Here is a 13735-nt window from a genome sequence, read left to right as displayed (position 1 = left end):
CCATTCTGGAAAATGATGTTGTTTACTTTTCTTGTCTTTCTGGCTTGTAATTCTGTCAGCCTGTCTTTTTACACACCAACAACCAGTTGTTAATGGTTGTTAAAACTATTGGTTTTTTATTCTGGAGGTCAAAAGGATATAAGCATAAATGTTCGTATACATCACTCCACTCTCATGTCACTCCTGTTCCTGGTCGGAAAGCACATTATCTGAAAGAATATGCCCCTTTGGGATAACACCTTTTTTTACAGTGTTGTGTACTAACTATCGCTAAGGTCTCTACATTTACACTTTCCAGAAGCTGTAAAATAAAGATATTGTAAAGATTAAGAGCCTCACTTGATACTGGAGCATATACAAAGTGATGGGCAATTGTTTAATTTGGATGCTGTCTGGCAGTAACTAATGGTAAACGCAGCTAAGTCATATAAACCTATGCCTGCAATATAAATATGGTAAGGAAAGTTCTGGCTGAATGTAATTAATTTAGCCATGAAGATGCCCCACTTCCCCCCCCCCTCCCCCCCCCCCCCCCCCCACACACACACAGGAGTTCATTACAGCTGAATTAGAGCAATAGAATTGTGCCAGATAAAATATAATTGAACTTCGCTCCATTTATATTCTAGATAGCTTAATTTCTTGAATTCTTTATGGCAATACTTTCAGAAAACAGAAGGCAGTTACAGAGCTGTAGTAAGATATTTAGTGTCATTAAGACCTTAACTGTGTTTTCATAAAGTCCTATTTCATGCTTCTTAAAACTTCCCAAAGACAATGGTTTCCTGATGACAGTTGAACCACGGTGATTGTGAATAGTTTTCATAGATCAATAGTGCCATGGATTACTGGAATTACTGAAAGTATTGTGAAGATTGTTGCTTCTAATGGGCTGATGTTTCGTGTGAAAATTGTACGGAAATATGAATCTACAGAGAAGTTATGACATATATCTACACACTGTAACCCACCTATTGAAAAGATAAGCTAGTGGGAAATGGAGGTGGTGTATTTTTCATTGTAGACGAGAAACTCAAATCCACCAAGTTAGAAATTATTATTTTACACAAGACTCACTGTGAAGGAGGGAAATAGACATATAACTGAATCAACCCCAGATGTAAGCAAAAACTTTAGTGAAACCTCAGTTCACTAGTACATACATTACCTGATCATACTGTCCTTATCAGAGGAGACTTTAATCATCCAACAGTCAATTGAGACATTCTGTGAAGTTTCAGGATTGCAGTCAGATCATGTTGACTTCTTGCCACAATATTTTGGCCAGCAGCTGAAATATTGTGGCAAGAAGTCAACATGATCTGGCTGCAATCCCGAAACCTCATAGAATATTCAGTACACTGGAAGAACTTCAAGAATCATGTAAGTGGGATGATTGCAGTTTTGTAAGTGGTGGGTGTGCCAACAATGCTAAATGCCCACGTAAAACACATAATTCAGAAACACATTTTTGATGGAAATATGCTTGATCTAGTGCAACAAATATACAGGACCTCCTTGAGAATGTTCACATTTAAACTGTCATCAGTGATCATAAAGCAGTTGTGGCAACAATAGTTACCAAAGTACATAGGGCAACCAAAACAAGTAGAAAGATTTATACGTTAAGCAAACTAGATGAAGGGGAGGAAGTATCATATCTCAGTGAAGAACTTGAAACATTTAGCTCTAGATAGGAGCATGTATAACTAACTGTGGTTTAAGTTTAAAAGGGTAATTGACCATGCACTGGACAGATATGTACCACATAGAAAGAGAGACGCTGAATGAAATGCATTTGACTGTCAAGAGGTTCAATACTTGAAGCATTCAGTGACTGCCATAGCAACATATACCTTATGAAATCCAAAGCAATTTTCATCAATGTAGTAGTTCCAAAGTTATAGTGTTGAGACGGTAGTGAGTGGCACAAGAACTGAAACTGAAAGCAGCAAAGCAAAAGTTTGTATCCTGAACTCCATTTTCTAATGTTCATTTACAAAGGAAAATCCAGGAGTGTAGTCCCAATTAAATTCTCACACCACTGCAAAAAGGAGTGAAATAAATATTAATGACAGTATTTTTGAAAAATAGCTGAAATCTCTAAAACTGCTTAGAGCTCCAGGGAATGATGGTACCCCATTCATATTCTATGCAGAATTTGTGGCTGAATTGGCCTCTGTTTTAGCAATGATATATGGTTGGCGCCTTTTACCAAAAAAAATAAAATAAAATAAATAAATAAAAAATAAAAAAAGACTGTGCCCAGTAGTTGGAAGAAAGGAGAGGTCATACCAGTCTATGAGAGGGTAACAGAAATGATCCACAAAACTATTTAGTACTGCATCTTTACTTATTATCAAAATTATGGTCATATGGGGTATCAAGCAAAATTTGTGACTGCATTGAGGATTTCTTGGTAGGAAGCACACAACATGCTATCTTGGATGAAGAGTCATTGGCAGATGTAGAAATAACTTCAGGCTTGACCCAGGGATATATACTTGTTCATGCTGCATATTAATGAACTTGGAAGACAGTGTTAAATGTAATATGAAACTTTTTGTAGATGATGGCATTATTTGTAACGAAGTACTGACTGTAAAAAGTTCCACAAATATTCTCTCAGATAAATTATAAAAATTAAAAGTGGTCCAAAGACTAGAAACTTCCTTTAAATATTAAGAAATGTAAATTTGCATACTACAAAACAGAAAATGTGTAGTATCCAATGACTGCAGTATCAGTGAATCACAATTGGGGTCAAGTCATGCAAATCCTTGAGTGTAGCTATTTGTATGGACATGAAATGGAATGATTCACAGTGTCTCAGTTATAGACAAAGCATGTGGCAGACTGTGGTTAATTGTTAGGACACTATAGAATATTGCTCAAATGTGTGGGAGCCATGTCAAATAGGATATTGAACAGTACCAAGAAGAGCAGCATGAATTGTGACCAGTTTGTTTGAATCATGAGAGGGCACCATGTGTTTATTTATTTACACCCTATTTATTTGTTTCAAGTTGCATAGATCCACATGTGGACAGGTCACTGTGTATAGAATGGGTCAAATTTGTACAAACCATTGTTTAGTACATAAGTACACTGGACTTATGAATAAATTAATAATATGCTATGAAAAACAGAAACTTATGCATAGTCCAACATATAAGCTACAATGTATTTCTTCACTACAAACATAAAGATATACATAAATCTTAGTATAAGTTACACTGTACATAAACGAAGAATGATGAATCCACCATATAGGCCACAACAATGCAGTTGAGCATATGAGAGAGGTATTATGCATTGTGGCTAAGAAATTCATCTATGCTGTAATAAGATCCATCTAGAAGTAACTGCCTTAGTTTTTCTTTAAACTCGGAGATGGTTCCAATCAGATTTTTAATTTGTAATGGGAAGGCATTAAAAAGCATGGTTCTCATGTACACAACCCTCTTCTGCATCATTTTTATTTTTTTTTTTAGATCATAGTAAATATCCAGTTTCCTCCAGGTGTCGTCATTATGGGATCAATTATTGCTTTTGAGCAATTTCTTCTTCTTTTTTTAACAAAGCAAAATAGGGAAAAAAATATGTTGAGCAATGTTGTAAAGTTGTAACGATTTGATGGTCTCTAAACAGATTTGTGCACGAGTGCCTATGATGGACTCCACACATAATTCTTATAGTTTGCTTCTGTCTCTTGAATATTGCAGTGCCACTTCGGTTTACTATCTACATGCAGACCCAAAAAGTTGGAAGACTCAACTTTTGAAATCTCATGCTCATCTATTTTTAGATTTATTTTGTTTGTGACAGTAATACAGGAGAAATGAATGCAATTTGTGTTTTTCATATTGCCTGAGAGACCATTAATTTTAAACCAGTTTACCACATCTGCAAATGCCTTCTTAACTACCTCACTTAATTTATTTCCTGAAGGACTGTTAACCGATATAGTGGTGTTGTCAGCAAGCATGGAGTCTTTTCCATGTTGTATGTGTACTGACAAATCGTTTGCAAATAGGCTATTAGAAAAAGCAGGGGGCCATTACTGAGCCTTGAGGCACTCCAATAGCAGTGGAGCCCCAGTCTGAAGATACATGGCCACCATGCATTCCTTCCATGATAACTTTCCACTTTCTACCACATAGGTAAGATTCAAGCCACTTGCCTAACATTCCACTCATTCCTAGAGTCTTGGCTTTATTCAGGAGAATATGGTAACTAACACAGTCAAAAGTCTTTGACAGATCACAAAATATTCCAACTGTCATCACATTGTCATGCATGGATACCAAAACATTCTGAACAAATGCATGAATTACATCCTCTGTTGATGTCCCCTTGTGAAAACAAAACTAGCTATGGCCAAGTATGATGTATTTACTAAGTTGCCCAGCCATTCTGCTGTGCACCAATTTCTTCAGTACCTTTGAAAAACATTAGAATAATGAAATTGGCTGATTGTTTGTCTTTCCTCCCTCATTGTAATTTGTCCATATAAATCCATATTTTAATCTGTCAGGGATTACTACTCCCTCAAGTGACAAATTAAAACTATGGCAGAGGACTTTAATCATTCCTCTACAGCAGTATTTCAATAATTTACTGGAAATGTTATCACCTCCAGCAAAATCTCATCTGTTTTGTGACTTAGAGTGTTATGTAAGAGCTTTATAGCTTTATTTACAGAACCTAAGTGCCCTCCCAGACTTGTAACTGTTACGAAATGATTGTTGAAAGTACCATCGACCTTCTCAGGCTCATTCACTTTATTGCACCCGTATCTTAAAGTAATCATTTCTTTGGCAGCTGAACTATTCCTTGTCTCATTTTTCACATATTTCCATATGGTTTTCATTTTGTTATCAGTTTTATTAATTTCATTTTTAAGCACATATATTGGATTTTTGTATCACCTTCATTAATATTTTAGAGTGCACTTAATACTGCCTCATCATTGCAGACTTGTTAGACAATCTGGCTGATGCATACAATTCCCTTTTTGTCTTACATGAGATTTTTATGCCCTGAGGTATCCATGGCTTATACACTGGTTTCCTCTAACTCTTTTCATTGGAAACATTTCCTCAACAACACTTGAAGCTTTTCTTACAACTAGTTTTATGTGGTCATTACAGTATTAGTCATTCCATGTGGAGTTAGGAATTTTATAATTATTACTCTTTTTAGTGATTAAGCACCAATAGTGTTACTGAAAGATAATGGAGCTCTCCACAAATTTATGCTCTGTTTATTACATTTATTTACATGCATTGTCAACTACCAGTCCCTGCACCAATCATTAATCCTCTGCAGGTTTTTCAGCATGTAGGTTCAGTCTTTCACTATTGCTATCCTCCCAGGGACAACAGCATCATCCACAAATAACCTATTGGAGTTTCTGACATTATCCACAAGATCATTTATGGATATATTGAGGTTGTATACCATAAGAAATATTTGTGACCTGGCACTTATTTATTTGCCTTCGAGAACTACTAGAATATTTGTGCATTGCAGTCACATATACTTTTTGATAATACGTTTCATTAAATTCACTGTACCTCTCCCTCTTTCTTGGAGATCACTTCTCAGACAATTTTTACCATCTGTCTTGTGACTACTGGGTATAATTATTGTTCTGTGCATCGAAGAACTCTCCATCTTTATAAAGTAGAATCTGCTTCACTTACAAAATCTCCTGTGGGGCAGTGAGTTTATAGTGAACAAATCTAAAGCTTACTGCAGCTAAGTATATTTCTGACTTATCTGTTGGAGTATTATAATGATGCAAGGAACCACTGTCACATTTTGATTTTGCACTGTTAGTTCTAAGCACCTCAGTAACTTGTGAAGGGATTGTTTCATGTACCATCCATCAGGTCCATAGCGAAGAACTTCAGTTCTTTTCTTGAAGTACTGAGATTTGCAGGCTGTGACTGGTGCTGCATCATTGTCTTTAAATACTCATTCCTTGTCGAGCAATTTGATTGGCACATCATAATATTACAACAGGTTTCCTCACCTGAAACAGTTCTGTATGTATGATGGAATGCATTTTTGAAGCATTTCTTTGCACCACAAGATGCAATATGTCAGCTATTCTCTGTAACTCATTGTGATGTGTATAAATAATAGAGCTGACTGGCTCACAACTGCAAAAAGGTCTGTAGATCTCTCTATCTGATGAAAAGTTACAGACACTCTTGAGACTGAAGTTACTCCTCTGAAAGACTTGGAACCATTCAGCTATGGCAGAGTGATGTTCACAGTGGCCTCTTGGCATGGAGACTTTTCCTAGAAAGATGAATCTACTGTTAGCCACCAACAAAAATGTTACTATAAAACTGCTAGCTAACTTCCTTTTTCTGTGCTTATGTCTCTTGATGTTAACTATAATTAACACCTTTGCCAAAACTCATAGCAGGAGTTCAGTTTCTTGGCTAACAATGTGTATGAAAAGTTCTTAACATGTGTGGAAGCAGGTTGTGATTCATCCTCTTAAAGCCTCAAAAAGCAAAACTGTCCACCTACTATATGCATAGACGTGTAACCTTCATTATGAACACTTTTAAGATGAACTGAAAAGCCCACCAGGTTAACTTTGTTCTCATCAAAATGACCTCTACTGATGATAAAAATCCTGTCTGGCTATTCCATAAGTCTTATCAAGGAAAGTAATTTGCAACTAATAAGCAAATATAATTTTTTCCAACACAATTTAGAATCTAATATATAAAAATTGATATTTGTTTGTTTGTCTTCTATGCATTCCTATGCCATCCATTTAATTGCAGTGAAATTTTCCTGAGTTATTGAGCACATGCTCGTAAGAAGCAGGTGATACAGAAGCTTAACTCAGGACTGCTTGAAACAATTACAGTCAAACAAAAAAGAAAATGGAAACTCTAGGTTGCAATATCAACATTGTATGAAAAGATGACATCTTAAGTTGCAGACTGGCACAATTAAAAAAAACACTTACACTTTAGCTTTCACCACCCATGGCCTTCATCAGGAAAGAAGGCCACCCCCCAGCCCCACCCACCTGCCCACCCACACACAGAATTCATTCATACAAGCAAGCATGCAAGTGCACCTCACCCACACATAACTGACATCTCCCGCAGCAATACCACAAATCCATTTAACATCAACCCTAGGGTCACATGGTGTAAAACAGTGCAGACTCATACTCTTCCTAGTGACAGTTCTTTTTGTCAAAATGCAATCACTTGCTGACAGATTTACAAGTTTCCTCAGAATTCAGATGAAACTGCAGGTGATATGGATAAAATGTGTTACATAAATGGTATATTTTGTAAATGTGTCTGCAGTGTACCTACTTAGAAAGAAACAGACGCTGTTGCTGTGAATGTACAGGAGATAATTTACAGACCTAATCTTCACCCTGCAATGGAGTGTGTGCTGATTTGAAACTTCCTGGCAGATTAAAACTGTGTGCCACCCCAGGACTCAAACCTGGCAACTTTTCTTTGCTGGCAAATATGCTATTCACTGAGCTGTTGGAGCAAGACTCATGATCCACCTTACAGCTTTACTTTTGAGAGTACCTCTCTCCTACCTTCCAAACTTCACAGAAGTTATCCTGCATAACTTACAGAACTAGTACTTCTGGCAGAAAGAGCATAGTGGAGAACTTCTGTGAACTTTAGAAGATAGGAGGGAGGTACTGGCAGAATTGAAGTTGTGAGGAGGCCAATTGTATGTCATGGTTGGATAGCTCAGTCGGTAGGGCAATTGCCTGTGAAAAGCAAAGGTCCCAAGTCCGAGTACAGGTCTGGCACAAAGTTTTAATCAATAAGGAAGTTTCAAACCAACACGCACTGTGTTACAGACTGAAAATTCATTCTGAAAACAATCCCCAATACTGTGGCTAAGCCATTTCTCCACATTGTCCTTCTTCCTGGACTACTAGTACTACAAAGTATGCAGGAGGACTTCTGTAAAGTTTGCAAGATAGAAGCGAGGTACTGACGGAAGTGAAGTTGTGAGGGCAGGTCATGAGTCATGCTTGGATAGCTCAGTCAGTAGAGCAAGTATCTGTGAAGGGAAAGGCCCCACATTTGAGTCCTTGTTTGGCACACAGTTTTAACCTGTCAGGAAATAATTTGAGCCACCAAATTCCTTGCCTTCTTTTCCATTCTGACTCCTGTCTCATTTTCAGTGTATCTCTTTTCTTTTCCTCATCATTGCATTTAGGGGCCTGTGATATCTCTGTACAAATCAATTATTACAGAAAAATGTGTGTTGCTAAATTCGATAGAAAATTACTAGCTTCACTGTTTTTATTCTTAAGCTGTTATTCACATTTGTATTCGCTTTTATCTCTTGTACAGCCTGCATTTTTATTGTTTTTCTCCATTCCTTGTACTGAAGGACTCGTTATATAATTTGTGAGTGAATTCTCCTGTTTATTGCTACTGTGTATGCTTCTCTCAAAGTTCATTCTGAGCTGTAAATAGCTTGAATGCTAACAATACTTAACAAAATAACTGTTCCTTGTTTCATATTATGTGCATATACACTCCTGGAAATTGGAATAAGAACACCGTGAATTCATTGTCCCAGGAAGGGGAAACTTTATTGACACATTCCTGGGGTCAGATACATCACATGATCACACTGACAGAACCACAGGCACATAGACACAGGCAACAGAGCATGCACAATGTCGGCACTAGTACAGTGTATATCCACCTTTCGCAGCAATGCAGGCTGCTATTCTCCCATGGAGACGATCGTAGAGATGCTGGATGTAGTCCTGTGGAACGGCATGCCATGCCATTTCCACCTGGCGCCTCAGTTGGACCAGCGTTCGTGCTGGACGTGCAGACCGCGTGAGACGACGCTTCATCCAGTCCCAAACATGCTCAATGGAGGACAGATCCGGAGATCTTGCTGGCCAGGGTAGTTGACTTACACCTTCTAGAGCACGTTGGGTGGCACGGGATACATGCAGACGTGCATTGTCCTGTTGGAACAGCAAGTTACCTTGCCGGTCTAGGAATGGTAGAACGATGGGTTCGATGACAGTTTGGATGTACCGTGCACTATTCAGTGTCCCCTCGACGATCACCAGAGGTGTACGGCCAGTGTAGGAGATCGCTCCCCACACCATGATGCCGGGTGTTGGCCCTGTGTGCCTCGGTCGTATGCAGTCCTGATTGTGGCGCTCACCTGCACGGCGCCAAACACGCATACGACCATCATTGGCACCAAGGCAGAAGCGACTCTCATCGCTGAAGACGACACGTCTCCATTCGTCCCCCCATTCACACCTGTCGCGACACCACTGGAGGCGGGCTGCACGATGTTGGGGCGTGAGCGGAAGACGGCCTAACGGTGTGCGGGACCGTAGCCCAGCTTCATGGAGACGGTTGCGAATGGTCCTCGCCAATACCCCAGGAGCAACAGTGTCTCTAATTTGCTGGGAAGTGGCGGTGCGGTCCCCTACGGCACTGCGTAGGATCCTACGGTCTTGGCGTGCATCCGTGCGTCGCTGTGGTCCGGTCCCAGGTCGACGGGCACGTGCACCTTCCGCCGACCACTGGCGACAACATCGATGTACTGTGGAGACCTCACGCCCCACGTGTTGAGCAATTCGGCGGTACGTCCACCCGGCCTCCTGCATGCCCACTATACGCCCTCGCTCAAAGTCCGTCAACTGCACATACGGTTCACGTCCACGCTGTCGCGGTATGCTACCAGTTTTAAAGACTGCGATGGAGCTCCGTATGCCACGGCAAACTGGCTGACACTGACGGCGGCGGTGCACAAATGCTGTGCAGCTAGCGCCATTCGATGGCCAACACCGCGGTTCCTGGTGTGTCCGCTGTGCCGTGCGTGTGATCATTGCTTGTACAGCCCTCTCGCAGTGTCCGGAGCAAGTATGGTGGGTCTGACACACCGGTGTCAATGTGTTCTTGTTTCCATTTCCAGGAGTGTAGTTTCATCCTTGCTGTAGGTAAAGCAAGATGAAGATTGAAATATCTACCTAATACAGTATGCTATATTGTGTAGTTTTCTAATGTATGTCATGTGCTTATTGTTATACACTTTAATTGCGGATGAGGGGGTTCCTTTTCTTTTGTCTGACTTTTTGTTGCTTTGCTTTGAAATGTTTACAGTAACCTTCTTTCCATCTCTAACAATCGAGATCTGAATTCTGCAGTTCGGTACCGTTGCATCAAAGTTGGTGTAAAATTTGGAACTGTTGTGAATATTTATCATGACAAAAGAGGAAACTGCAGAAAGTAAGTCACTTCCTTACAAAGGTATGAGAGAAGATGTATTGCATGCCAGGTTACCGCATGTATTTATGAGTGTTTGTTTCCTTCCCAAAAATTTAAGCACAATAAAATGTAGCAGATTTTTAAATACTAAGCACATTTTATTGAATTTAATACTACACATTGTGCTTGTTATACAATATTTTAAATGATGCAAATAGATTTTGTTAGCCCAAGATACAGATTTATTTCTCTAGTAATTAAGGATCACTGTTGTACACAATGTGAAACATATTTTCCATTTATTTTTAGTTTTTTTGGCAAATCAATCACAGTAAGGAAGAAATAATTCATTAGAGTAGAGCATGCTTGGTGTTTTTGTGAATCAAACATTTGTTGCAAATTCTGCTGCTTCAGTCTGTTTTTTGTCTGAAATTCAGCGTTACTGTTCACTATATGTAACTTTTTTAATAAGCTAAAACATTTCAGCAAATATTTTGTTATTAAGTGCTGCCACTGTGGTAGGTATCTAAAGTCATTGGCTCATTTTCCTTACAGGATTGTGTATTTAATTTTTTATAACTTAATTTAATGCTTAAAAAGTGTAGCGTATTGATAACTTGAAAATGGTAAAGGGGTAGTTGCAGCTGTAACAGAATTTATGTTTCATTTGTAAATTTGGCTAAATATGCTGTGATCTGATAGTGTGTGTAATATATAGCTTAACGTGTTATGAGGTGATTGTACTAACTTTTTTGTGGAATTGAGACTTTCCTTCTGGGTACACTAAAGATGCTTTTTTCTGGTAGCAGTGCATTAGAGGCTTTGTTTTTTGTTCATTAAAACTTACTTCTGAGATTTTCTTTGTAGGTACCATGAAATATGCTTTTTCTGGTAGAAGTGCATTAGAGGCTTTGTTTTTTGTTCATTAAAACTTTTAAAACTTGTTTCTGAGATTTTATTTTTGGGTACTATGAAATATGCTTTTTTTCTGGTTGCAGTGCATTAGAGGCTTTGTGTCTTGTTCATTAAAACATCCTTCTGGTTATTGGTAGTGACATAGTGTTATCCCCCCCCCCCCCCCCCATCTCTTCTCAGTTTTTTTACTCATTCTGTTTTGTCTAGTCACTACTGTTGTTGTAATATGTTTCATGAATGGTGATTCACCCTAAATACACCTGCAAGTATTCATTAAATGCTTCTATATACCTGTTGCTGGATAGAAGAAAACAAGTGCCCAAGTTAGTTCCACTGTTTAAAAAAACCTGTTTTATTTATGCTATGGAAGGCACCATACAATGTGCAGTGGAGGTTTTCTCATACCAGAAAAAAGAAAAAAACAATAGTATTATATACATCTCTATTTTAGAAGAATCCTCAAGTATTTAAGATAAAATTTTTATGTGATTATTTTTCTTGTATTTCCATCTTTGCATGTCTGCGGAGCACATGAGTAATATTTTCACACCAACCACAAGTCAATCACTTACGAATTTAAAAAAAAGCTCTAGTCTTATTCTTCTTATTACTCATCCTGTGTTGTGAAGTACACCACAAGCTAGAATACTGATGAATAAACCACACAAATTACCTTAGCCATCTCTTTCATAAAAAGGCTGCACTTTCCTGAATTCCAGTTATATGTTGCATTTAATGACCACTCTGATTATTTGACCATTATAGCATGTTATCTGCTTGTAATATATTTAATTTGTCCTTGCAATAATTTCATACTTAACTTCTTTCGGTGATATATACACAATTTTGTATCAACCTCTAGCCACAGTATCATGATTTAATTCATTACAGGTCCTCCAGAATTCAATTTTTGTTGGGTACTCTTTCTCAATAAACTTATTTAATTACTACCAGAGTTGTATACTAAATCATTTGTGTTCAATGTGACTAGCAGCACTCACATTACTTTTTAATGTTGCATTCTTAATGTTTAGTCTTTAGCATATTAAGAGACATAGACACCACCATTCAAGATGTCTTCAATTCAGTCACATATCTGGCCACAAGTTTTCACATAAAATATTTCAGTTATTTAATATCAGTATAAAATTGTCTCTACAGATATTCAAAATCCAAGCTGTGTGACATCTAGCTGATGCCGTCAAGCTTCCGTCTCCTGGGGCATGTACCAATGAAGTAAGGTTTCCTGTTAACATCATTTTCAGAAGTTGTGCTGATTTCAACAAGAAGTTTTAACTTTAAAAAATATATTTTATCTGAGTACAGCACACATTCCATTCCATATTTTAAATAGTCATTTAGCTCTTATTGTGCGTTTGTCTTGTGTGGCTTTAGCACACTGGGAGTGATGTTTGTTCTCGTCATCATTTGAAGTACCCCATTGTTTCAGTGATCTGTGTAACATAACAAGGAAGATAATTATCATTTAAATCCCATATTCAGTAAAATGTAACAGGAAAATATGTAAAATTGTAGTCTTCTTTTTCACAGTTGTTCTTAACTTTTGTGATGTATAATTTTCAGTAAATTTGCATCATAACCAGATTTTTCACATGCAGCCTTGTAAAGAAGACAAGTCAGCCAATTTCACTTAAACCTAGAGATAGTGAAAGGGGAAAAATGGCGAAGGTTTCATATTTAGAAATATTACCTATGAAAAATTAAAGCAAAACTGGTTTGTCTCCTGCATGTAAGAGTCACATTAGAAACTAACATGTCTTGAAAGCACATCTTATCATTTTTGGAGACAAAACATGTGAGGTAACTATTCACAATATAACTGCTGTATTGAGCGATTGACAGCTACATACACAGGATTTAAATTGTAGCTAAGATTTTGGACGATGTTCTTCCTCAGAGCTGAATAATTAACAAAAGGCACACATACACATGCAGGGCAACATTTTTATAGCATTGTATCCTGACTTGGATGGTGGGTTCCGATTAGCAGAAAGGGTGAAAGGAACAAGAAAAGTGGGGGGCAGTGATGGAGGGAAGGCTGAGAGCTGGGAGGGAGAACCAAATGGTGAATGGGATAGGAATGTGACATTGGCAAGTTCACCCTGATGCCAACAGGGAAAATTGTTTTGGGCACGTGATGAAGTGGAGGAATGGTTTGAGAGGAGATAGAACAGAGGAAAAGGTAGACTACAGAGGGAATATTGTCGGTGTAGATTAAAAGAGTGCTGGGGGGGAGCATGAGGACAGGATTGTGAAGTCAGAGCGTGTGATTGAGCAATGTGATGCAGTGGTTAGCCCATTGGACTCCCATTTGGGAGGGTGGTGTTTCAAACCCATGTTTGACCATCCAGATTCAGGTTTTCCATGATTTCCCAAAATTGCTAGAGGCAAATGCTAGAATCACTCCTTTGAAAGGGCACAACTGATTTCCTTCCCCATCCTTGAACCAGTTTGAGCTTGTGCTCCATTTCTAATGACCTCGATGTCGATTGGACGGTAAACCCTTATCTTTCTTTTTTCCTTCTTTC

General features: G+C 38.3%; 1 protein-coding gene across 16 annotated transcripts in view; it reads left to right on the top strand.

Annotated features, from left to right (window-relative positions):
* The window catches only part of LOC126299310 (battenin), a 225610-nt gene that overhangs the window by 112963 nt on the left and 98912 nt on the right, over window positions 1-13735 (top strand). For 5 of the 16 annotated variants that reach the window (XM_049991118.1, XM_049991123.1, XM_049991122.1 and 2 more), the window contains one exon: window positions 10167-10292. The exons of 6 other annotated variants lie outside the window; for them this stretch is intronic. In XM_049991118.1, the coding sequence (XP_049847075.1) occupies window positions 10268-10292 (25 nt within the window). In that variant the 5' untranslated portion in view covers window positions 10167-10267. Of the gene's footprint in view, window positions 1-10166; window positions 10314-12347; window positions 12423-13735 lie in introns of all 16 variants that reach the window. 5 more of the 16 variants (XM_049991124.1, XM_049991125.1, XM_049991121.1 and 2 more) reach the window with 2 other exon arrangements.

The sequence above is a fragment of the Schistocerca gregaria genome, chromosome X (assembly GCF_023897955.1).
Source record: "Schistocerca gregaria isolate iqSchGreg1 chromosome X, iqSchGreg1.2, whole genome shotgun sequence".
In the NCBI taxonomy this organism is placed as follows: domain Eukaryota; kingdom Metazoa; phylum Arthropoda; class Insecta; order Orthoptera; family Acrididae; genus Schistocerca; species Schistocerca gregaria.
Note: the sequence above shows the minus strand (reverse complement) of the source record. Positions and strands in the feature narration are given on the sequence as shown.